General features: G+C 47.0%; 1 protein-coding gene across 1 annotated transcript in view; it reads left to right on the forward strand.

Moving 5' to 3' along the window:
- LOC146177235 (uncharacterized) overlaps nucleotides 1–18,532 on the forward strand; it is a 30,629-nt gene extending 12,097 nt beyond the window's left edge. The window contains exons 2-4 of the mRNA XM_084581499.1: nucleotides 10,611–10,785; nucleotides 14,435–14,567; nucleotides 18,406–18,532. Coding sequence (XP_084437625.1) covers nucleotides 10,611–10,785; nucleotides 14,435–14,567; nucleotides 18,406–18,532 — 435 coding nt within the window. The remainder of the gene's footprint in view (nucleotides 1–10,610; nucleotides 10,786–14,434; nucleotides 14,568–18,405) is intronic.
- The last annotated feature ends 6,972 nt before the right edge of the window (nucleotides 18,533–25,504 follow it).

Here is a 25,504-nt window from a genome sequence, read left to right on the forward strand (position 1 = left end):
GCCTGGTTGCTCTTTTGAAGCCTGGAAAGCCTCCTCTCGAACTTACCTCATACCGGCCAGTTGCCCTAGCAAGCTGTGTTGGAAAAGTTATGGAGCGCATGGTGCTGGCAAGACTTGAGTGGTATCTAGAGAGTAATGATCTTTATCCGAATATGATGACTTGATTTCGCCGCGGACGCTCTTCCATTGACAGCGTCATGGACCTTGTGGCGACAGTAGAACACGAAAAGCGTCACCGTCGACTAGTAGCTGCTGCATTTTTAGATATAAAGGGAGCTTACGACAACGTCCTCCATGAAGCTATTCTTGATGGACTTGACGATGTGGGAGTTGGTGGCCGGCTCTACTTGTGGATTGTAAGCTATCTCAGCGGCCGCTCTGTTTACATGACTACGCCTGAAGGAGATACTACCCTCTTTCAGGTCGGTCGTGGAGTTCCACAGGGAGGAGTTCTCAGCCCAACTTTATTTAACGTTGCGCTAATTGGCCTGGTGAGTGAACTGCCAACTAACATCCACATAAGTGCATATGCTGACATCTGCATCTGGGCCTCTGGGTCGACGCGCCCACAACTACGTGCGAGACTGCAACGAGCTGTGTCATCAACATCGATGTACTTACGGCATCAAGGTTTACTTTTAGCGGCAGAAAAGTGTGCAGTGATCGCGTTTACGGGAAAATGTGTCAGCCGCTACCCGAATATCCTTCATGGAGTCGTAATACCATACGTCTCTAGGCAACGATTCTTGGGAGTATTTATTGACCACCGACTATCTTGGTCGAAACATATTGCTATCGGGAAGAAAAGGTAATTATTGTGTGCCATGTACTTCGTTACATAGCTGGCATCAAATGGGGTCCAACTGAGCGCTCCTTAACACGGCTTTACGAGGCTCTGTTTGTTGGCTACATCCGGTACAGTCTCCCAGTACTCTCTAGTATGAGCATTTCCTGCTTGCGGACTTTAGAGAGCGTGCAAGCGCAGGCACTGAAAATATGCCTTGGACTGCCCCACCTCTGACAGAGAGCGTGCAAGCGCAGGCACTGAAAATATGCCTTGGACTGCCCCACCTCTGACAAATGCACAATTCAAGAGGCACATGCTCGCCCAATGTCCATATACTTGTCACACGAACCACTTCGTATATATTTACGAGCACTTACAAGACACCGTTTTCACCCACTCAGCAAGATTCTGGCCGGACTGCAGTTTTACAAGTGCACTCCGCTGCCATCAGTCGCAAGTACCGACAGGATATGCCCTCCCATATCGTCCCACCCAACCACCATGGACGATGGATAAACCTTTGGTGCACCTTCGTGTTCCCGGAATACTAAAGAAATCAATGGTACCAATTAGTGGACTCAAACTACTTACTCTGGCACACATCTGGTCAGAATATCCCAATTATATTCACGTATAGACCGATGGATCTGTGTCAGCACAGGCATCCGCTGCAGCTGTGGTCATACCAGCTCAGAAAACGACTCTGCATTTCCTTTTGGGACATACCTCTACATCAACCGCTGCATAACTTGTAGCAATTTGGGAATCTATTCGCTGCATATGTGGGGAACCACCTCAAAAATGGTGTATATTCACAGACTCGAAGACTGCATTACAAATTTTGGAAAACTTACGCCACAATGCCTATCAGTCCCTGGCACTAAACATTATGGAGCTCATCACATCTGCCTAGCTGCAAGGTCACATGAAAATGTTTTAATGGATCCCTGCCCACTGTGGCCTCCATGGGAATGAGCAGGCCGATGTTGAAGCGAAAAGCGCACTCATCAACGGCTTCCAAACAGCTTTCCCTTTTTCAAGAGCGGATACGACGTGTCTTCTAAAGAGTTGTATGAATATTGCTACAGCAGCTTACTGGGCTCAACCAGACGCCCGACACATCCGTCTAAGAAGGCTCGATCGAACATTTAAATTTAATGTTCCGCGTGATATTCCGCGTCATCAGGCATGCTTGATACATAGACTTCGTTTGAACGTGGCTTTTACGCGCAAGTACTTACATTTAATTGGACAGATGGACTCACCGGAATGTTCAACTTGTGGCATTCCAGAGACTGATGACCATGTATTATTGGTGTGTCCAGCGTATGTGATGGTTGGTTGGTTCATAGGAAGGGAAAGGCGCAGTATCTGTCACACTTGCTCTGTGGACACCTGAACCGCGCCGTAAGGGAAGGGATGAAGGTGGGAGTGAAAGTGGATAGAGAGAAAGGGTGGCCGTAGTGGAGGGCTACGGAGTAATTCGACCACCTGGGGATCTTTAACGTGCGCTGACATCGCACAGCACACGAACGCCACTTCGTTTCGCCTCCATCGAAACGCAGCCGCCGAGGCCGGGATTCGATCCCGGGAACTCCGGCACAGTAGTCGGGCGTCTTACCAGAAAGAAATGTGGTAGCTGCTTCCTTGAAGCGTTTGGACAAGAGGCCTCTGTCGGAGGAACTGCTGCTGGGCGCTCGGCAGGACAAGGGGAAGGGTGTCCAGGCACCGCGTGCTCTTTGCCGTTATTTGAGCGCCAGCGGACTTGATTCGCGCTTCTAAAGCAAGCTGCTCTGTCTGTATGTATATTTCATATGCCTTCTCCCACACCGTCACCCATCATGACCCTCTTTCTTCTCTCCTTCCCCTTCCCCAGTGCAGAGTAGCAGGCCAGATTTGAATTATTCGGGCCAACCTCTCTGCCTTTTCCTTTCAATAAATCCATCTTCTTCACGCCTGCGCCGGGTTCCTGAAAGGCAACCGCGGCAACGAGGAATTCAGAGGTCTCAAGGTAGAGGCGGAGTTCATCCCGCTTCATGCTGTTCTTGAGACCTCTGCAATTCCACTACGTTAGTGTAAGCGGCTGAGTTGTTCTGGCTCTCGACTGAGGGTTGGGGGCCATGGTCGGATACGGAGGGCCGGATTACGTTGTTAAGACCGCCCAGTCCACTTGTGCCCGGCGAAAACATGCATGAGTCTTCAGAAAGGTCAGACTCATCGGGAATGACTGTTTAATTCTGAAGGGCGGTTAACATCCGTCAGTGCACCCATGATTTAAGAACGAGAGGAGTTTCCTGTATCCATTTTTGGATAATGTGAGTTACAGCTTGTGTCACCTGTGTGATACACTGTCCATCTGACGGGCGATTGTGTCATGGATAATTTTGGGAAGATCAGCCAACTGCGTTTCAATCGCGGTGACCCGGGTCTCCAGGGTTCCGAAGCGACTCTCCATATTATTAGGAATCTCCCTGTCTGTTATGTTTTCTTCCTCGTCGCTAGAGGAGGGTGGCGTAGTGATTTTGTTTTTCAGCGAGTTAAGCTCGCTGGCTAGTTTTTTGTTTTGAGCTCGCAAAAGGGCGAGCTCGCGTGTAAGTTCCTGCGTCTCGGCGGTGCTGGTGAAGGGGTGAGGAGAAGAAGAAGAAGAGGGGCGACCCTCGCCCAGCTGCCTACCTTAGATTGCTTGCAGGCGGCGCCGCCAGGAGGAGGCTTTAGAGCCGGGAACTCCGCGTCTCCGGGTTGTGGCGTTGATCCCGCTGTCTTGCCATTTGGTGGCGTTCCGCCGCGGTTTTGTGTCTCCTGTTGGCGTTTCTGTTTTGCGGGGGGTCCTGATGTCCTGGGCCTTGGCTCTTGAGGCCTGATGAATTTCCCCGTGCATTCGCGGGAGCTGGTGAGTTGCGGTCCCCCGCAGATTATACACACTGGATTGCATTCATGGGGGGCCATCCCCTCAGTACTAGCCCCCACGTTTTGGCCACAAAGTCCGCATCTTTCATTCACTGAGTGGGACAATTGTCCGCCCATTGACCTAGGGTGCCACAACGGTAGCACGCTGGCACTGTCTTCTTGTAACCCATTACGGGAGTGAGTTCTACGTTTTAGTGTATGTGCCGCGGAACGTTATGTCCCGCGAAAGTGAGCACAGCTACGTCGGAGTTCCCCAGCTTGCGCACATGGACGAGTTCTCCACCACGCCACTGCACACTATGTTTTAAAGATTCACTGGTTTCTAGGTTGTGCACAGTAATCACTCCGCGACATACATCACCGACATACTGTCTATCAAGTAGCGCAGTATTCCACAGTATGATCAACCAACTGGTCCCCGTGTTTGCATTGTTGATCACCGGTGAGCTTGAGGTGTCCGTGAAGCGGGAGCGGTCCCTTGCTGGTGTTAACTTTGAAGTCTGTGAGCAGCTTTCGAACTACCTCGGCGTTCTGCGTGCCACAGACGATGATGTTCTTTTCCCAATTGGGAGAAACTGTGATGGCGTCCATGTGCTGGCCTACCGATGTATTGGGAGGGAGGAGGAGGATAAAAATTTATTTGACGAGGAAGAAGTCAGACAGCAGGGGCTACCGCTCTAGGTGGCCAGGAGTCCTTGGGCTCTGGCGACCTGGGTTGGACGCTCGATGGCCCGGAGTGGGATTTGCGGGTCAGAGCTGAGCATAGCGGCCACCCACTGCTCGCATGTGGAGAGCTGCAGATCCCGCGGAGGGCTATCTCGTGGACAGGCCTACAGTATGTGGTCTAGGTTGGCCCTCTGTTGTCATAATTTACAATACGGGGTGTATAATGCAGGATATGCATGTTCGTAGGTGACAGGATTTGGAAAGGAATGTGTCTGTGATTTTTGCCAGGTGACCTCCTGCGCCTTCGAGATTAATTTGTGTCCCGGAGGGTATAAGCTACGTGTTTGTCGAATGTATTGGGTAATTTCTTGATATGAAGCCATACGGTCTCTCGCCGACCTCATGAGGGGTTGTCCCGCTGCCCGTCTGACGAGTCCTCGGGCGAAATTGTGGGCAGCCTCATTCCCCGGAAGGCAGGAATGTGCTGGTGTCCAGATCAGCTGAATGGGATATTTTGTCGTCTGAGAGGCAAGCAGCAATTTTAGTGATAGAGGGGATATTCTGCATTTGCTGTAGTTTCTTATTGCGGTTTTCGAGTCGCTAATAATATGTAGGGCTGAGGTCGAGTTTACCGCAAGGGCGATTGCCGCTTCCTCCGGGTCATTTGTAACGACAGAGCCGGCCGTGAGCAGTTGACCTTGGAAATTTGCAGCTACAATCGTGAAGGCACTGCGGTGTGCATGTTCGGCTGCATCGACATAGACTGTCTTGTTTGGAGTGGTATTGCTTGTGTAGGTTTTTGGCTCTCTGTACTCGCCTGTTTGAATGAAATTCAGGGTGAATATTCTTCGGGAGAGGTGGAATCTTCAATTGAGCTCGCAGGTTCTTGGGCAGGGATATTTTGTCCTGCCTTGCTGCGGGGTAACCAATTGAGAGGGTGTTAAGAATAAAGCGGCCTGACGGTGTCTGGGTTAGCCGTTCGTACTGAGAAGTGAGGTGGGCCTCTACTAGCTCACTGAGAGTGTTGTGTACTCCCAGCGCGTTGAAGCGCTCCGTTGGGGTATTTGTGGGGAGGCCGAGTGCGGACTGTTACGCCTGTCTGATTAGGGAATCTACACGTTGTGTTTCCTTAGCCCTCTGGAGGGCTATGGAACGAAAAATGGTAGGGGTAACATTAAGATATAGAAAGTGTGCAGAGTGGGTCAGAGAAATAACTCGAGTTACCGACATTCTAGTGGAAATTAAGAAGAAATGGACATGGGCAGGACATGTAGTGCGAATGGAGGATAACCGATGGTCGCTGAGGATAACAAACTGGATTCCAAGGGAAGGAAAGCGTAGCAGGGGGCGGCAGAAAGTTAGGTGGGCGGATGAGATTAAGAAGTTCGCAGGGGTCAAGTGGATGCAGCTAGCACAGAACCGGGTTCAGTGGAGAAATCTGGGAGAGGCCTTCGCCCAGCAGTGGGTATAATCAGGCTGATGATGATGATGATGACGTTGTGTTTCTGCTGTGCTAAGTTTAAGGTAGGGTAGTGTGTAAGTAATTGGGAAATGGCAGCGCCGAGCTTACCTTGCTGAAACGCTGTCTTGAGGTGACCGTAGTACTTGGCTTGATCAGTCGTCAGAATTCATCCTGACGGTGGTTTCGGCGTCCACTTGGAAAGTGGGAATGAATTGTGTTGAGCTTTCGAAGACGGAGCGCGAGCGTCTCCCGTGTCTGCATTGTTCAGAGGAGTCTCTGACTTGGCCGCTCCTCGTGCGTTTTGCCGGCGAAGGCGCCGGTTGTCGACGACTTGAAAAAGGACACCTTGTGCCACCGAAATGGTGGATTGGCCATCCTCTGGCTGGCCTATACGGACAGACGACCACGACAGAGTCGTGGGGTCGTAGCCACGTTGTTCGTGCTGATCCATGTTGATTAAGTGACCAGCGGGCGTCTCCGCAACGAGCGGCGGGGGAGCCGCAGCCGTTTGGCTTAGCTCATCCGCTACGTGGTTATGCGCAGATTTGCTCTAAATGGCCGAAAACTGAGCGGATGTTCAAGCGAAAGCCTTTAATGCCTCAGACTGTCGCTAGCAAATCTGTCGGCGTTTGGGGTGCGTGACTTATATGGGTAAATGGCAATCAATATTGAATCGACACTTAATCAATAGCAATAGCATGATATCGAAACATGATTTGGGGCATTGTCAGTATAATTTCATGATAATTTACCACTACTAATAAAATTGTTAGGCAGATGCCCATAGGAACCCATGAATTTGGAGGTCATCGTAACTATTTCTAACCACCACTTACTAGTTAAGGGTGCTTAACTAACACTAACCAGGCATTAACTAGTACTCAGAAAGTGCAAGCCATGGCTATCTCAAACCAACAGTAATGGTTAGACGTTTCAAGATGTCCATAGCCGTCACATGGTAATGACTGGATGTGACGTGATCATGACGTCACAGCCGGCCGTGTCTAATAACTGGAAGGGATAGTATGTCACATCCGGTCATGACTGGTGATGGTACCAGCCCGGCGGGCGTTCGATCCAGCCGTCCATGCGGCACCTTTCATTTGGCGCTCCCTCGAATGCCGCACCACAGAGCATATATAGAAATAGACGCAGTACCGCAGGCATAAGCGGCGTTTAAAATTGGTTGACAGCAAAGAAAAAGCGCTGTATCTGTCAGAAACAACCTGCGCACAGATCAGAAAATTTTACTGCTGGAAGATTTCAACTGTGTATATATGGAAGATCGGTCAGTATATTACGGGCGTTATGACCCCAAAGCTGCCCTTCTCACTTAATTAGTTTAGGAGCATAACCTTGTTGACATTGGCCGACTTAAAAGCGATGGTATATATTTTAAGCACTTTCAATCGTCTTCGAATGCCCGACTTGACAGGAATTATGTTTCGGCTGGCACATTACCTGCTACGCATGGATACTGGGTGTAACAGATATTTATTTATTAGCGACCACTGCATGGTGCCTGTTGAGATAGGAAAACATACTAGACGTCTACTTTAACCCTAGTAGGAGTTACGGAAGCATAATTGTTCCTTTACCTCAGATAAAATTTTTCAGCGCGCTGTAGCTGCTTCAGAGACACGTGGGCATGTGCCGATCTCAGTCTTTCAAAAGTGAGATCTTTTTAAGGAGGAGGTTAAGAGTCTTCGCATTGAAGAATCTTCACGGATCACAATCATGAAGCGCTCTCACATTCGTGAATTGAAGCGCACCTTGAACGAACTTTATAAGTTGGAAGAAATTTCTCTGGGTCGTACCTTGACGCCAACAATTTTAAAGTGCAGTTACAACAGTTTAGCGCAGAAAAATATCACAGTGCCTTGATTAGGTCGCCAACACCCAGGATCAATAATAAACAACCATCTCGCCGCGCTTTTAGTAATGAAAGGCAAGCTGCTCTTTGAAGGAGGTTTTAGAAATTTGTTGCGGAAGTGGTACGTACACTGGCAGGCAAGGTATTCTTGGTGCCTTATTTAAATATTATGCGTGGCTCTTTAGTGGTAATAGTAACTCAATCGGTTGGTCTGATTTCAGTAATTTAAAATATTATTTTCTTCGTGTTGAGGATGACCAGCGGGCAACCATTGAGGGGTCTTTAAGGGGTCTATTACTTTAGATGAGGTCAAGTCGACGATTTCTTCACTACAGGGACAGAAGTCTCCTGGCCAGGATGGTCTAAGCAGTGAGTTTTATACAACATTTATGCCTACCGTAGCCCTTGCCTTATTGGAAGTTTGAGTGCAGATTATGACAAAAGCTGTTTGCCTCCCACGTTCTATACTGGTCGCACCATACTAACCCCGAAACCACGGACGCATGTCGGCTGAAAACTGGTGAAGGGTACCGTCCGATATGCTTATGCAATGTGGATTAAGATATTTGCGAGGTTTCTTCTCGCCTGCAGCTTGTGGCACAAGATTTAAGGCCGCACCAAGTGTTTGGGATCAAAGGCCGTAGTATCCAAAACCATATTCATATCACAAGTTCCGTGATAGAGACAGTGTCAGAGGAGGACAATCAAGTAATCCTAATTCAGATTGATTTGGAAAAAGCTTTTGATAATGTGCGTCATGATTTTTTTGTTCCCTGTATTGGAAACTGCAAGCATTGGTGATGTCTTGCTTAAAGCATTGAACTATTGAACTATATTATAAAGTGGTTACTACAAAATTTTTCAGAGCCTATTCCGCTTAAATCGACAGGACTGTCCGCAATTACCTTTGTCATTCGTGTTATATCTTGAGCTCCCATGTTTATTATCATCAGGTACAAAGCAGTTCGTGACTTCTTACTATCGGAATGTTAAATTAAGATTTTGGCTTATGCTGATTACAATGCTCCTATCTGTTTTCTGTGCGATAGAGGTTACGTGCGTAACTGAGCGTTTTTGTGATAGTTCGGGGTGTCTCTTTACGTTGATAAATCAAAGCGGTGCTGGTTAGGTCACGGAGGTACAGAACCTAACTTTTTGCCAGCATGAGCAGGGACTCCTAATATATACCGTATTTGAGGGTTCCCTTGTATCAACATCGCAACAATAGGCCTCACTGGGATTCTCAGATCTCGTCGGTTAGGCTGTAGACCCAAGCTTAAATGAGTAGGGAACTGTCTCTATTTGCACCAGCGCAACTTCGAAATATCTTCACGAGTTTGAAGCTTATCTACGTCTTGTAGGTGTTGGATTGTGCAAAAAATAAAGTACACTCCATGCATAGAATTTTCGCTACTTTTGTGGCACGCACGCAATGGGAGGGAGCCTATGTGTCGAGACAATTTGTTTCTCCCTCTGGAGGCTGGTGTAGCTTATCTTCAGCATTTCTTTGTTCATCAGCTTGTTTCAAGGTTTTTATTTTTTAAAACAGCAAGCCATCCCTCCCTCTTAGCTGTGTTTATTAGACGCTTAAGTGCCAATTTGCCTAATTTTTTTGCAGCCACTGGTTATAGGAGTGAGGTTCCTTCGTGGGATTTTTTAAAGAAATTTGCCGACACATTTCATTTCCTCTACGTACGGTTTCCCTTGAAATACATTTACAGTCTATCCAGAAGCTAAATGGCGAATGTTCTTATAGAGACATTATTTCTTGTACTTATGTTGGCAGCCTTACCTTCCTTTTCTAGACAATAGACTATGAAGCGGGTTCAACGGATGTGTATACAATCAGCGACAAAGGCTTTCTTTTTAACTTTACACGTCAAGCTTACCTGTAAAAACGTGGCTTCGTTCAAAAGGGACTTTTGTACTGCTTGTATTGTGCTGCACCAGAAGCTTCATCTCCTTCCTGCTGAGGGCTACCGACAGTAAACTAACACACCTATGTAACACCCCTTGAAATAGGGACATTTAAGGAATAAAAACAGAACTGAACTGAACACACCCTCTCTCCGGATCCGACGTCACTCTGAAGCCATCGATAATAACTAGTTTCGAAGTATCCTTGGATCTGGCCAGAAGAGTTGTGTCCCGAACCTGGCAGCGCAAACTGATTTTTTCTTTGCGATCTTTACCGACGCGGGAGCAGTATTTCATTGGACCGATAATACATCACATGTTTTCTGATGCTCTCTTGACCTCTCGTTGAGGCAACGGCCCAACAGCGCAATATAGGCCTTCGCATATAGAAATACTGGTAGCGTGCGCGCGCTTAGACATGTGTGGCCGTCTTTGATAGCGTTCTCTACTTTTCACGTGATCAGCTACGTAGCGCCAGCAGTTAATACAATCATGTCATCAAATAGCTCACAAGGAAGATTTAACTGAGTATCATTTTGTATCAAGACGCTTATCAAGACACTTAGGACCACTTAGGTATGAGAAGGCGAAAACAATACCCTTTGTGTCCACACTGCATCTCTAAATGTATTTTAAAGGTTTTAATTTATTTCCCAAAGATGCAATGTGTCAGTATGTTTCTTACGCCCCAGACAGATTACAATTAAACACCGTCGCTGCTAGCGCTTTGTAAGCCTGCTCTCTTCGCACGTCTGACTGCATTCTTATGGTCTTGTGCTTCTCGACGCCGTCGCAGATCCAAGATCCTAAGGTGCACACATCGGAGTGTCACTAATTCATTTAAGACATGAAAAATTAAATATATTTAAAATGAGACACAAAATATACGATTGTCTGCATTTTTCTTACTTCCAATATTCGGCAACAAATAACCAAATTCTCTACCATGAACAGATCACAGCGGTCAAACAAGTTTCTCCTGCGCTTGCATTACATAGAGGAGCGCAACTGATGAAACATTCCACAGGGCTGAGAAGAACGACATCCAGTGCCTGCAGGACTACACAAAGAACTGCCTGGGTGGAATCACAAAGGGGATTTTGCAGCTCATACTCGACTGTATTACCACCGTAGCCCTCGCAAAGTGCATCGATACGCACCCCCAGCACGCCAGTGAGTTACGTCATCCCATCTTGCCAATGACGCGATGCGTGCTTGATGCACCGATATCCCTTGCCAGGAGGCTGCTGTACTTTTGCACCCGTATTGGAACCGGAAGCGGAACAGTAATTTATCATTACTCGTAGCGATGAAATGCTCCAGATGTCAGATGACTGTGAGATCTTTGCGGGTTATATACACACTATATGCGCACTGTTGGCCCACCAAGCGTGTACGCATTAAATGACAAAAGCCATAGCACGTGTGATAATATGAATAGGCCGTTAATTTCGAAATCAGCACAATACATAGCACCGACACAAAGATGAAGGCCACAAAACGCTCTGGTGTAGTGCGTATGTGTATCATGCTATTTGTGAGAACAACAACAATTAGTTGGCTGTGAACTCTGCTTTCTCATGCACAGATTCTTTACTTCGTGTTGCTGACCGGCATATTGCTGTCCGGCATGAGATGTTGCGTTTATATGGGTGTCTCCTTGTTAGAGGTGCCTGAAAGATTTGTTAGCAACCACTAGCTTATTGTATGCATGTATAACTTTATTAAGGAGCCTGCAAACGGCGCGTTGAAGTCTCGTGCGGGGTTATGCCCTACTCTGCACTACCTCATTTGGCCCGTTTGTGGTAGGTTGGGAGGCTTGTGCTTTTCGAGTGCACCCCGGGCCTGCTTGACAGCCCATAGTTCAATGTCCGTGTCTGTACTTTGCACAGCACTTTGATATTCTGGCGGGTGTGTCTTATGCAGCTTCGGTCGGGAACCTGGCACAGTCCCACATGACCACATGATGTGCCATTGGTCCGCCGAAGCCTCTTGGCATACACTGCACATATCGCTCGTGTAGATGTCTGGGTGGAGGACATGTAGGACTACCGGGGCTACGAGTGATCCGGTTTGCATTTACCTTAGGATGACCGCTTACTCCCGACTAAGTGCCGGCTGAAGAGGCGGCATTGTCCGTCGAGCTAGGCGGTAAACTTTAGTCACTTCCTCGTAACTGGTCATTCGGTCTTCTGTTTAGAACCACCGCGGAAGGTAAGCGCTCGCGCCGCCGAATGGGCCGTCTCGTTGTGATTCGGTGAGGATGCACAATTTCCCGCGTGCGCCGGTAACCACTTTATCTCCAGTTCCCCCTATACCCTTTTCTGAGGTTTTCTACTCAAATTCGTACCTCGACCACTTCTTTTTTACTGATGTGCGCAAGCGTGAGTAGGATATAAACCTGTTCGAAAAGCATTAAAAGCTAGCTTTTAGTGAGTAAACAAAGAAGAAAAGACGATATTTCGCTGTGCACCACGAGTCTTCTTATCCGTAATACAAAATGACTGAGTGCAACACAGAAAGATGTTTGCGGACAAGGGGTAAATAATATTATGAAAGCAGGTGCACAGTTGACACCTCATGATGAACATTTGCTAACGAATGTGTAGACACCGGCAAGATGGCTCTTAGCAGCAATGAGAAAGTTTTAAATGCTCTGCACTAGAATAGAAAAAACATGTTAAATTAAACAATGCTCTATTGGTTTTCATAACTTGTTTCGCAGACAGCGTATTCAATGTAATTCCAGTTTGCAGGAGTATATATTACCCGTGTCTCGTTTTTGTTTTTCATGAGGTGCTTTTCGGGACCCTGGTGATTAATTAGGCGCTTTTAAGCTGGACAAAATATTCTACTTTACTTAGGGCCATGAACGTTGCAGACGTGTTTATTAAAATTGCACGAAAGCGCGAAATGCACGCCTATGTATTCTTTGTCTGCGCCACATTGGTGACGCAAAGTATAAAAGAGAAAGCGCCCATTACGCAAGTGGTACGGCGTAACTGATCCTCAATTATACGTCAAGCTTGGTACAAAACGTTGTTCTCGTTACAGTAAGCTCCAAGTAAGCTCCAAACCGGTGCCCTAACTCAGACTGAAGCAGTAAGCACTGCATGCTAGTAGGCGTCTGATGTATGTACACCCTGCCAGTACCGCACGACCATCGGCTGAACTGTGCAATGGCGCCTAGTTGAAGCAAAGTGGAAGTGAGGAGAGGGAACGAGCTGGGAGGGGGGAGGGGGCGTAATCATGCTACATGAAAGGGTGTCGTCTGCTTGGCTGGTCTGCTTCATCGGAAGCAGCCCTTAGAGTCAAGTTTCATTCCGACTTCTGAGAGCGCTTGTTCTTCTGCCCTGTGCTTGTGGCTTTGATTGGTGGAGACATGTAACGTTCCAAGTCCTACACACTCCTCGGTTACATTTGCGGGTACTGTCTCGAGGAGGTTTTAGAACGCAGCGCTTTGGCGCTCGTTCCTGGGTTTAGCGGTGTCGTCGGCCTCGTAACCAGTACCCCCCCCCCCCCCCCCCCCCCTTTTCAGCCCCCCAGTTCGAGCCGGCGCTTCGGCAACCGGAACCACGCAAGAAGAGTGGGGGGTACACTCAGCGGTGAACGATGGGGGCTGGAGCGCGCGCAGCAACCGGAGAACACGAGGAAAGGAGGGGGGGGGGGCGGAGGTCGCCGGAGTCAGCGCTAGCAGCGCCTGCTATCTGTTCGTCGCGCAACGTTCTTATGGACCGACGCGCTGCCTCCCGCAAGCTCCCGATAACTCAGTTGTTCTCTTCATTCCTCCCACCCCAAGACTTCTTTCATGACAGCCAAGAACTGTTAGTGGAGTGTTTCTTGAAGGAACACGTGTGAAAAATTAAAAAAAAGGTCTCTGTAATTATACATACTTGTATTTCTCGAAATCTTTGCCTCCATCGAATGATTCATGTACTCGTCAACCACTCCCTCATGTAATACCCCTTAAATGAACCTTTGAGGTATCAATAAATAAATAAAAATAAATAAAAGATGAACAGCTGATGATGAACTGCGCTCAAATTTCGCATTAGGAAGTAACGTAATAGTAGGCAATTTTCTTTTTTTGAGAGCAATCAATGGGTTCATGATGGAAAATAGCGCGAAAGTACACGAAGGACGGATGGAAGTAAGAAACGGACTAGCGCTTGTCCGTGTCTTACTTCCTTCCGTCCTTCGTGTACTTTCGCGCTATTTTCCATCATGAATGTTAATCAACTCGCCCAACTTTCGGCATTACTTAATCAATGGGTACTGATGTCAAAATTTCCTTGATAATAATATCGAACAAACGTCAAGGGCAAATAGTTATATCATGCATGCTAAGTTGCTTATTGGAAATATGTGTACTCCATTACAAATATTATCCGCACTAAGTCCGTCGGAAAAAGAAGCAGTGATACCCTCTTGGGGCAGTGATGTTCATACCAGCCGATTGTGGCAGGGGCTTTTTCTCATTAATCAAAACTGCCTAGGAGACGAGGCTCACTGCAGCAGCAGGAATTGCGGGCATGCCGTTGTCCTCGCTTGCATTATCACCTCCAGCGACTTCAGGCGGAGCAGCGCCGGGCAGCCGTCGGTCGCGCGGTACTGTTAAGAAATTGGCCGGGTGTACCTTCTTTTGCAAATTATCGGTGCATGTTTATCCATCTCTGCTTAATGCTGAGAGTTTACTACGAATTGTATAAACTGCAGTAAGCATACTTCACTTTTGTTCTGCTACAACAAAACAAAAATCTTAATCGCATCCTTTGCGTATTCGATAATATATGGCATTCTTTTCTCTTCCTTTGGTCCACAGACTACCTGAATTACGTAGTTTGCATGAACATCATCGGTGACAAGATACACCACTGCAAAAGGAACATCACAGCCATGCTCGAGGTAAGTGCAGAAGTCGCCGAGAATAAGCACAAGATTGGCTACACCTGCTGGTTTGTTGCTTAAAGAGCAGGTGCAGTGCCAATTACACTTAGCAGGAACACGACCACACGTGTCTGCGCACGTGTTGAGAATCACTGCGCCCACGTCAGTAGCAAATTCACGCCAAGCGACTGACAAGACGAAACACCTTCGAGGTTCCATGCAATCATGCGACACTCAGCATTGATTCGTAACCGGGTTACACGCAATGGGACAAAGCATATGCGTGGGCACGCGGAGCCATGTTCACGCAAAAGTGCGGTTGACACTGCACGTGAACGAGGATCCACAAGGGTAACCAGCACACGGGAGCCATCAATGCTTTCGGGTCATAACTTCAGAGGCCCCGATTTCCTTCTCAGTGTGAGCAAAATAAAGCACTCCTGCTCTAAGCAACAAACCAGCAGGTGTAGCCAATCTTGTGCTTATTCTCGGCGACTTGAACATCACAGCCATGCTCGAGGTAAGTGCAGAAGTCGCCGAGAATAAGCACAAGATTGGCTACACCTGCTGGTTTGTTGCTTAGAGCAGGAGTGCTTTATTTTGCTCCCACTGAGAAGGAAACCGGGCCTCTGAAGTTATGACCCGAAAGCATTGATGGCTCCCGTGTGCTGGTTACCCTTGTGGATCCTCGTTCACGTGCAGTGTCAACCGCACTTTTGCGTGAACATGGCTCCGCGTGCCCACGCATATGCTTTGTCCCATTGCGTGTAACCCGGTTACGAATCAATGCTGAGTGTCGCATGATTGCATGCAACCTCGAAGGTGTTTCGTCTTGTCAGTCGCTTGGCGTGAATTTGCTACTGACGTGGGCGCAGTGATTCTCAACACGTGCGCAGACACGTGTGGTCGTGTTCCTGCTAAGTGTAATTGGCACTGCACGTGCTCTTTGCTATCTGCTTAATCACTAGTTTTATAGCGAGAGCTACATTGGCCACACTCTCGCCAATTCGCCGTGCCTGTCCGTGCCTGTCCGAAGAGCGGAGAAAGAAGTCGTGGTAGGCGATAGCTGGCAGCTGACATGGCCGAGCACTAACGAGATGTAGCTTTTCCGGACATTACATTTGGCAGGAGCTGCCAACTCGTGCCTCTACTTTCATATGGAGGGTGGTAACAATCAGCCGTCCAAAACCTAGGCATTCGCGTTATCCTAAGGCCACATAGGCATGTTCATACAGCTGAGTTAAAGCGGGGCTTTATATGTTGGCTGGTAGCTCACGTTATCGCGTCATCGCAAAGGTGGGAGTGACAAAGAGAAAGTGCTGCCGTAGCGAACGGCTTCGGACCATCGCACGATAGAGGCTTTCACCTCATCGTACTTTAGTGGTAAAAAGTGCCCCCTATGAAATAAAGCAGAAACTATAGAGCAATCTACTATGTGCAAAAGCCTTGCCGTAACATTCAAGCCGAATCTAAGCGTAGCCATACAGGTAGCTCTCGCATAACTCCAGGTTTAATCACAAGCTAATACCACGAGTAATTATTAATTCGTGCATCTATCGCTCAGAAAACACTGATTAGCCTAATATAGTAAGATGTGTTAATGACAGCCCTACGTAGATATAAACAACGACTTTAGCCAAGTGGTTAGAAAGTGCATGCGCTGCCTAGGGACAACGTGTGTCATACTGAATCCACGGGTCCTCGAAGGCTGGATTCCGATCCGATCGTCACATCTGAAAGATGAAACACGAGGCGGCAGTGCCTGCCAACAGAACACAGGATTAACGCGATTTAGACGTCGGTTTACTAAGAGGATTACTACAACAATAAGCGGTAGCCGCGATGCTGAGAGAAAAACTGGAACATATATTCCAGGACGGCAACAAGAATATATCAGGACTGAGTACGTAAAACGTGGATATATGACGTTGGTCTGGAAACATTTTCAGAACAGCAATGGAAAGATTAAGCATAATCCAGGGCAGCGTAGATTGATGTGGAGTCGTGCCGATGTTAGAATATTCGATATCGCAGAGCAGACGAGTGTCAGAAGTCGTCAAGTTACGTCACCTCCGTACAGTACAAATAATTGGGCTATAAGAACTGCGGACAACAGTAATATTTGAGTCAAACGGCTGTGTTTCAGGTTCATACGATAGCGGGCGAGGGGCGATTCAATTGGTATTTTACCTTGCTGTGAGTTGTGTTACCACTAATATGGCGTCTTATCTTTTGCTTCCATTTACATCCCAAGATGATTTTTCATACCAGTCGCATTAGGCGATGTGCGGTAATCTTCAGTCTATAGAGCACATTCGCACGACGGCATTACGATTCAACTGGCTTGCATTGCACGCTACCCGCAACATCCGACAGAGATATATATAGAAAAAGAGCCGTTAACACCACCATCGGTGAAATACGAGCACTGATTGCACGTCTAGCCGGCGCTGCAAAGCGTCTCGGGTGTCTATATAGTAACTATAGGGTGTCGGTAAAGCGAGCGGCGCGTGGCGAGGAGGAATAGAACCACTCGAACCTCACCTCGCGTGTAAAAGTTTTTTGCTGCTCATGGTTTTCAACCGCGCAACGTTATGGCGGTTTCCGCAATCAGGTTTGTCACAACTGCCGCCCGCTAAATCTAACGGGTAATAACGTCTATAGGATTTATTATTTCGAATTCAAAACAGCCACACGAGACGAATTTTCGGCTCGATTTCGACGTAGGCTGCAGTCGACACAATTGTCATCGCGTCGTCGCGCAATTTGGCCACGCCAGATATCGCCGCCAACGCCAGTGCTCTTACAGTTCGGGCCGTCAGTTCTGCTGATTATTTACATGACGATGGAAAGTTAGCGTCATTGGCTAAGCCCAAAACGGACGAACGCCTACATTAACTATTCTAGGAGTGGGTAGGTTATGATCTTATTCTGCGTATCAAGTTAGGAGGGAGGAAGCGAGCCTGTAGATGATTTAGTTGGCTGAGGAAATAGCTGGAGCTGCGGCGTCGTTGACAGGAAGCGCGTGGCTGTAACTTCCAAGGGCATTGCCTTATTTTCCTGACAATTGTTTCTACTGGCTATCGTATACACACCACGCCGGAAATGAGCTCCGTCACTGGCCGATGTTGAACCAGAGGTCACACAGGCAATGTTTTCTGATCAGGAGCAGAAAAATAGAGGATATCCGTTATGTGGAGGGAAATCGAGACAAATTCAATAAGCGCCACTGTACATGTGTTTCGAGAGGCGGGATGGCTGTGTTGTCCAGTTTGCTCAACGCTGCCTCGAAGTTGCTAACAGGAGGCTATCGCTAAATGCTAGCTGTTTATCTAGCAAGAATAAACGTAACCCCTCGCAGGCATATTAAAACTAGTCAAAATGAATACAAGAACCACGACAAAAACAGATAACCTTTATTGCTTGGTATCGCTGCTTTACTAGTACACATAAGATGAGCAAAACATCTGTACGAGCAATGGTAAAGTAGTGAACACCAGTTAATCCTCTGTCCATGAAGGCGCACATGAACGATGCTCTTCTAAATCAAGGCTGACCACTTGCGTGGTTAAGACCATTCGAGCAGTAGACGGTTCCTTCAGCTGGGTTTCTCTGTAGGAAGCATCGCTCGTGCCGCTAATGTAATTTTTAAAGAAAGAACGGAGTGCAGTGAACTGTTTGCATAATCACAAGGCAACAGAGTGTTGACGTATGCGCGCAAGGTGACAGGACAGGGGGCAGGAGGGTGTTGTGTTCATGATGGTGAACCGGGCGGTATCGGGGTAGCATGGTTGCCCATAATGAATAACCATCTAGTGAAAATTCTCACACGTTTTTTTCTGTCCAGCTTAGGATGTAATTGTGGCGATGCACGTACCGATACCGAGCCCTGGTTTCACCTTTCAGCGCGTTCAGCACTTGCCGACAGTGCGTGGTCAACTCCATTCGGGGCGCCTGTTCAGAGGGCCACGTTAACTACGCCGATGGAATCGTGCAGCAGTACGCGGGCGACATTATCACTGTGCTCTTTTAGCCTTTTGTTGAGACAGCGGCCAGTCTGCCCGATGTACTTTTTCCCACAGGACATGGGCAGAGAATACACCCCACCTTCTTGACACGGTACAAAATGATCCCCATGTTTAACTTTGCACCTGCGCGGCTCAATAGTCGTGCAATTAACGTTTTTGCAAATCCTGGAAAGTTTTTCTGGCGCTGAAAATACTACGTCAACCCCCGCCCGACTTCCAATTTTACGGAGGTTGTGCGACACCTGATGGAGGTAAGGCAAAACAACAACCTTGCTTCTTTCCCTTTGCCTAACCGATTCGCTAGTGTGGCGAGGTCTCAGGTTTTTCAGCTGCTTTTCTGCCACCGACACTAGCACATCGGACGGATAACCAGCCATTGCAAGGCGGTCAACTTGTTTCGCAAAGCTTTGTCCCATACTATGCTCGCAACACCTCTTTAAAACATTATTAAAAACAGAATGAATAATGGCCCCTTTTACAAGTTTTGAAGGAGCTGATGCATATGACAGGATGAGGTTTTTAGCTCGAGGCTCCTACGACCAACACACATGGGACGGAGTGAAATGAAGAGCGAGATCTAAGAACCTGATATAGTCATTAAGTGTTTTCATGTGTTAAGGGGTTTCACGGCCCACCGGTTCTCTCAAAATCTGCAATGACGGTGACCTAATCGCCGACGAGCGCGGTATTGTTGCTGAAAAAACTAGCAACAGACACCCTTAGTTGTTGCCTATTTCTTCTTTTCCATACATGGGCCTGGCATTTCAACCTCGACGTGCTTATCATTCGACCCTGTTATGCCTGTCCCTCCAACGACCTTCGTTGGTGCCGTTCAACTTGCACTGCATAGATACCTGAGGGACGACAGGCGCCTTTGTGCTACTATACCCAAAGAGCCACTTCGACCGGGGGCTGACATTTGACAGCGCCTGCAAAGTTATGCGTGCCTACACAGACTTTTAAATTGTTTCCTGACCCATAGCAAAATAAAATGTCTGGCCAGATGCTGTTCCAGATTCGGACAGTTTGTCATTTTTCTAAGAGGAGAGAACGAGGTCATATCAAATACATTTTTTATATATTTTTAAATAGCACTCATAGCAGTACACTTGTTTTTACTATTCTCGCAGTTCTTTTTTTTTCTTCTAATGTTCCTTACGTGTTGCTGTGAGAAGGTGCAAGAAAGGTCCTGACCTTTTTCCTTTAACGTCACTGCCCAAACGTATCGCAAATAATAACAGAATAGAATGTGCCGCGTGTCTCAGCTCAAACAGATAAATATAATGCAGAAATTCATTTAAAGGCATCTTTTTTATCTTCATTCGTTCCTAAGAATGTTGTACGTTAAAAGTCAGTCCCTACATACCGAAGAGAATATCTGTCTCCAAATTGTGTCAGGAGCATGTGAACACAGAACGCGTAGAAAAAACTGAGCGCAAAAATATTGGGACAATAGGCGATAGTGTTCATGTCCATTCGAGCAATTTGAAATGATGCTGTTCTTAGAGAAGCACACTAGGGGATTTGAGAATCTCGTCACATAAAGTAAAAAATAAGATTTGTTTTTTTTTTTTCAAATATAAATAAATCGGCACTAGGCGCTTTAAAAATGCCCGTATAAAACAGAGCACGGATGTGCTGATTTTAATTGAGCACCAGGAATGCGCACGAGCGAGAGCACACTACGAGTTGTGGACAATGATTGTGCTCAGCGTTGCAAGCACAGAGCATGTTTGCACGCAGCGGTGCAGCAGGACTCATGTGACACGTATATTACCGCTGCACAGGATGTGTCATTATGGCAGCAGAAGCAAGAATGCGCGACCGTGGCATCTGACGAGAAACTCTGTCAACCATCTGCAGTGAAACTCGGCTACGTGACATTGCGTTTGGGCAGGGCTGCTCAAAAAGGCACGCACGGATGCGACGCAACAGCGGAAGCGTCACCCTTTGTGAACGGCGCTGGAGAAGTGCCAAATCGCGCTGGTGCAATGAAACAAACGTGCCAACACGAAAGGTGCTCACAAATACTTTGCGTGAACGAGATAGCGCTTGCAAGGGCACAGAAAACACGCGTGACAAAAGAAGCCAAGAAACTGCGCGACACACACTCTTTAACTTTGAATGCCGCAGCATTTTAAAGAGAGCACAACCGCACTGCGGGCATCTGGAGGAGGGCGCCAAGTCCCAATCCGTAATGCGATCTCATAAGTGGGCAGAGTTAGCCAGTTGCACTGCCAGCCAAGCCACTGACGTTCGTGGGACGTCCGGTTAAGACCTTCCAGAGCCAGCGTGCCCGTATGACGGTAGACCAAATATACTGGCGGCCAACGACGTCAGTATGCACAGAAAATAAACATAAGAGGCCGGCGGCTGCTCCTTGGGCCCGACAACATTTTCAGACAATCAAGATTCGCGACTTGACCTGGAAGTATGGCTGCCTCCATGGATAGTCTGGGCAGCGTTCGGGGTCAAGCTCTGTTAGCAATGCACTTGCACATGTGGGGGATTCTTCGCCCACTGAGCTCACACATGGGCGTTTCAAAGCCGAGAAGCAAGCACAACACAAATCGATGCTGCCCAACCACTAGAAAGAACCGCACCTCGTAGTCAACTACGTGCAAATATGTGGCTTGGACGCACGACGCGGGCGAGAAAAAAACCGGACAAAATTGAAGATTGCTTTAGACGGTTAGTATATGAGTCTTGTAGAGGAGGACTTCGCTTCACATAAGTACCTCCTGACAGCAGTACACTACAAGCAGAAGGCGGAAAGACGCCGCACTCAGTGAGGTGTTTCCCAGTATTTTGGTTTTCGGAGGCCTGAGCACGTTTCGCGGAAAATTTCATCGCTAGCAAGAATTTCCTACACTTTAATTCCTTGCATCGATTACACCTAACGCGAGGCAAAGGGGGCGAACCATAACGCCTTGATTTTGCAACTGTGCAACTTGGCCCCGCATATTCTTTGTACTTGCGGGTAAGCCGTAAAAACGCTTTGTACCAATTTTAACACTGATTAACAAGGACATGTCGGCGTAGACGGATACTTTGACTTGGCTCCAACAAGGCTAATTGGAAGCCGTGCACAGACGTACAGAGGATATTCGCCGGAGGTGCGGGTACAAGTTCGAAATGTAAAATGTGCAGAAGAGGGTACATCCCGGTGTAATCTCTGGTGTAACTGAGGAAGAGCCGTTCTTTGCAGCATTCACTAACAATGGGGTGCTTAGGTCATCGCGAATTAACCGCAAACGATCGACTATTTCTGGCGGAAAGCTGAAGGCTTCGAGGTTAGCAAACATTCCATCAAATGGTTTTGTGCGATCGAGCTGAACGAAGAACCCTGCAAAGTTTGCCCTGCTCTTAACTAAAAACACCAAGAGGCGTTGACTCTGTATCGAGCTGAAAGTCAGGTATTGTCAAAGTTTGTCGGAATGCCGCCAGGACCGGGGGTTTGGGTTGCATTCTTCGCTTGAAGCTTGGCGTATGGCTCGTAGCCTGTATCTGGTGCACACAAATAACCATGGAGCTCTCTGCTATCCAGGTAGAAAAGCCTAAAAAAATTGGCTGTGGTTTAGCTCTGGTTAAACATGAATGATTGCGAAAACAACATCGGCATGGCTACGCTTGCTGTTTTGCTATAGTTAGGCCTAGTTGTTTCGCTATGGTCATGGAGGAAGCAAAAAGCTTAGCAGAGGCCCTGACGTCACGTTTTTGAAGCCGGCATTTCCGCGCGGCGGCGCCGCGACCGTACGCTGAAATATCTCTCCTCCTCCTTTATCCCCGCATTTTTGTTCTCCGCGACGCTCACGTACCTGGGGCAAGTAGCAACGCGGTTTCTAGTTGCCCGAATTTTCATAGCAACAACGATGCCGTTGCTGATCACCCGACTTGGCTAACTTTAAATTTTGACGTCACTTCAGCCACACTTTCTCCAATGCATTGGGAATGTCAAGGGTCTCTCCTTAGTTGTTTTCTTCCTCCAAGGCTTTGGTTGAACCTTATGGTTTCGTTGAAGAGGCTAGACATGGTGAGTCTACCCAGTCGAAAAAAACTACAGAACTGTGTCAAAAATACGACAAAATATCCTGTAATTCTGTCGTAACCATCAGATGTTTCTGTAGTTCTGTAGTACTTTTCTGTAGTTCTGTAGTTTTTCTGTAGTATATTTCTGTTGTCTGTAGTTCTGTAGCACTTTTCTGTTGTAACTACAGAAATGTCTGAGGTTACTACAGAATGTTCTGTTGTCACAACAGGTTTCCCGTCAAAAACAGCACAGAAACTCTGTCGTACCATCAGAAAATTTTCTGTAGTTTTTCCGACTGGGTAGAACGGATTTATTCACATTTCATCTTGCTCCACGCGGTATCGAACCTCCATCGTTTCGATCCCCAGCCGAGTGCTTTACCAACTGCACCACGCCACGTTTTTTTTTCTTTTTTTCTGAAATGTATACGTAATGATCAAATGTACAGTAAAAAATATTTACAAGGTTTGCAGGACGCTTGCCGGCCACGAACAATAGAGTCGTTTCATTTGTGCAAGATTACCAAACACCAAGATACTTTGTTGGGCGAGTTGGTACTTATTAATTACTAATATAAACAGCGCGAACACGAAGACAAAAGACAAGATAAAAAAAAGCCACAGTACAAGCGCTGACTCACAACTATACCTAAGCCCTTCACTCCAAGGCCAAGAAAAAACAAACATGAAGAAAACAAAACAGTCTCGTGAAACAACCCCTGGGTTCACCTGCTGCACAAAACATCGCTTAAAAAAGACACCTCTTTGCTTGAAAGAGCAAGAGAAGTCTTGCTGACGCACTTATTGTCCGTTGAAATAAAATATGATTTCACTATCTCTCTCGTCATCTTCTCTTTATGGCAATAGAAAATCCTACCCTTGTCAAACTTAGGAGTGCACTTCGCCTTCTTCATTATTTCACATGAATGGCAACGTGATACCAGAAAAGTTTTGTCCTTTCCACTTTCCAAGGTGTTCCGGTGTTCCTGTAGTCTCTTATTAATACATCGTCCTGTTTGTCCTATATAACTGGCTTCACAAGAGAGTGGAAGCCTGTACACAACACCTGTCTTGCATCCAACATATGGGTTTCTATGTTTCACCCCACATTCCTGTTTCTTCGCTTCTCTTTCTTTTTCAATAGCCGGGCAGATCCTCTTCATCTTGAGCGGGGCGGTCAATGCGACGTCAACACCATACCTCTTGCCTACATTTTTGATGCCATGCGAAATTCCATGCACGTACGGTACCACTGCAACCTTCCTCTTCCTCTCACCCATGCTGGGCAGGGATTTCAGTCTGTGCGTTATTTAAGGCTCTTCAGTACCCGGCAACTGTCCTCAATAATAACCGACTCCCGATAACCGGCCTTTGCAATTCTTGTCACTTGTCTTTCAAATACTCTTGTCCATGCCGTGGTAACAAGATTTCTTCAACGCATTTAATAAGCATGTGTTGATCATCCCATTATTCACTAATTTGAAATGCCCCGAATTGAAGCTTAGCAACGGCTTCATCGATCTCGGGTTGTATTCCCAACAAACATGATCATTCATGCCTGAATTCCTGAAGACCTTTGTGTTCCTAAGGCCGTCTACTGGTCATTGCAGGACACTCTGCCGTATAATGGTGTCTGAGATGTGGAGGCAAGCCCGCCACTTCAAGGATTGTCTACGACTCGTGTGTAAGTGCACGTATAGCAAGTAGCGTGCGTGTCGCAAGTACACAGAGTGGAGTGCCCTGAGTGAAAGACTGACGGAATTTCTTTGGAAGGTGGTTCTACTTCGGCTTCCACGAAAAAAAGAAGATGAACAAAGATCAGCAAGGCAAGATATTGAATTTTACAGATGAAGAGGTACCTCTAGATATTGATAAGATGCTGAAGCTGGGTCCTAAGCATGCTTTTGAGCCTAGAGTTGATGAGGCTGAACAGGTGACCATGTCATGCTGTATTGCAAATACAGTTGAAGATTCTGATAGGTCGTGGTGCATCCATGAGTGCTTGGAAGTGTTAGAGCACACAAAAGAAGGATTAAAGGGGGAACAGTGCTCTATTAACTATATTGCAAAATAGATGGCCTCAAGAGAACTCAGAGTTATATTATCAGATAAAGAAGGGTATTTTACTATTTTTTCTGAGAATCAGTTTCAAGAAAAAGCCGAGGCTGCTGTTGAGAAGAATTTCAAAAGGTTTCCTATGAAAGCGACCATGATAAAAGAGAGGGCTATGGCTCTACTAGGTGATCTTGGGCTTGCACGGATACGTGAACAGGTGAAACAATGCAAGCAATTACATTTGAAAGTATTCTTTTCGGCAAAAACCCATAAACGAGATGTTCTGTTCAGAATCTGAGAAGAGCACGTGGCAGCACCTCGTGTCCAAATATTTACAGAAACTTCCTCGTTGACTTTATCAGACCCCTAAGGCTACCTAACTCTGAAGCCCCTGTTGTATTCCTCAAAGAGCACAACCCAAGAAAATGTGTTGGCTTCAGCATGGATGTCAATGATTTCTATTATAGCCTCCTCCATGACTGCCTCCTTAAGCGTGTTCAAATGTGCATTACTGAAGAAAATAATGAATGTGACTTCATTGATGTCTCAGGTGCAAGTGTTGAAAGTTTCCTTGAACTTTAAGGGTTCTACCTGGAGTCCACCTTTTTAGGCTGGAAGAACAAGCTGTATACGCAGAAGGCTGGAGTATGCATTGGGTCGAGTGTTGCACCGGTCCTGAGTGACATCTTAATGTACGTGGACAGACACCTGAAGGATAACTTGGAGGGCTTCCATCATTCCACCTTCAGGTATGTGGACGACGTTTAAGTATTCACAGACCGTGAAGGATTCAATCAACGAATGAAGGACATTATGGATGTTTTTACTGAGTGTGGATCCGGGCTGGAACCAGTGGACGATCGGTTACAATATTTTGATCTATTGACTCAATT

This window comes from Amblyomma maculatum, chromosome 10, assembly GCF_055883805.1.
Source record: "Amblyomma maculatum isolate TAMU_Amacu chromosome 10, ASM5588380v1, whole genome shotgun sequence".
NCBI lineage: Eukaryota > Metazoa > Arthropoda > Arachnida > Ixodida > Ixodidae > Amblyomma > Amblyomma maculatum.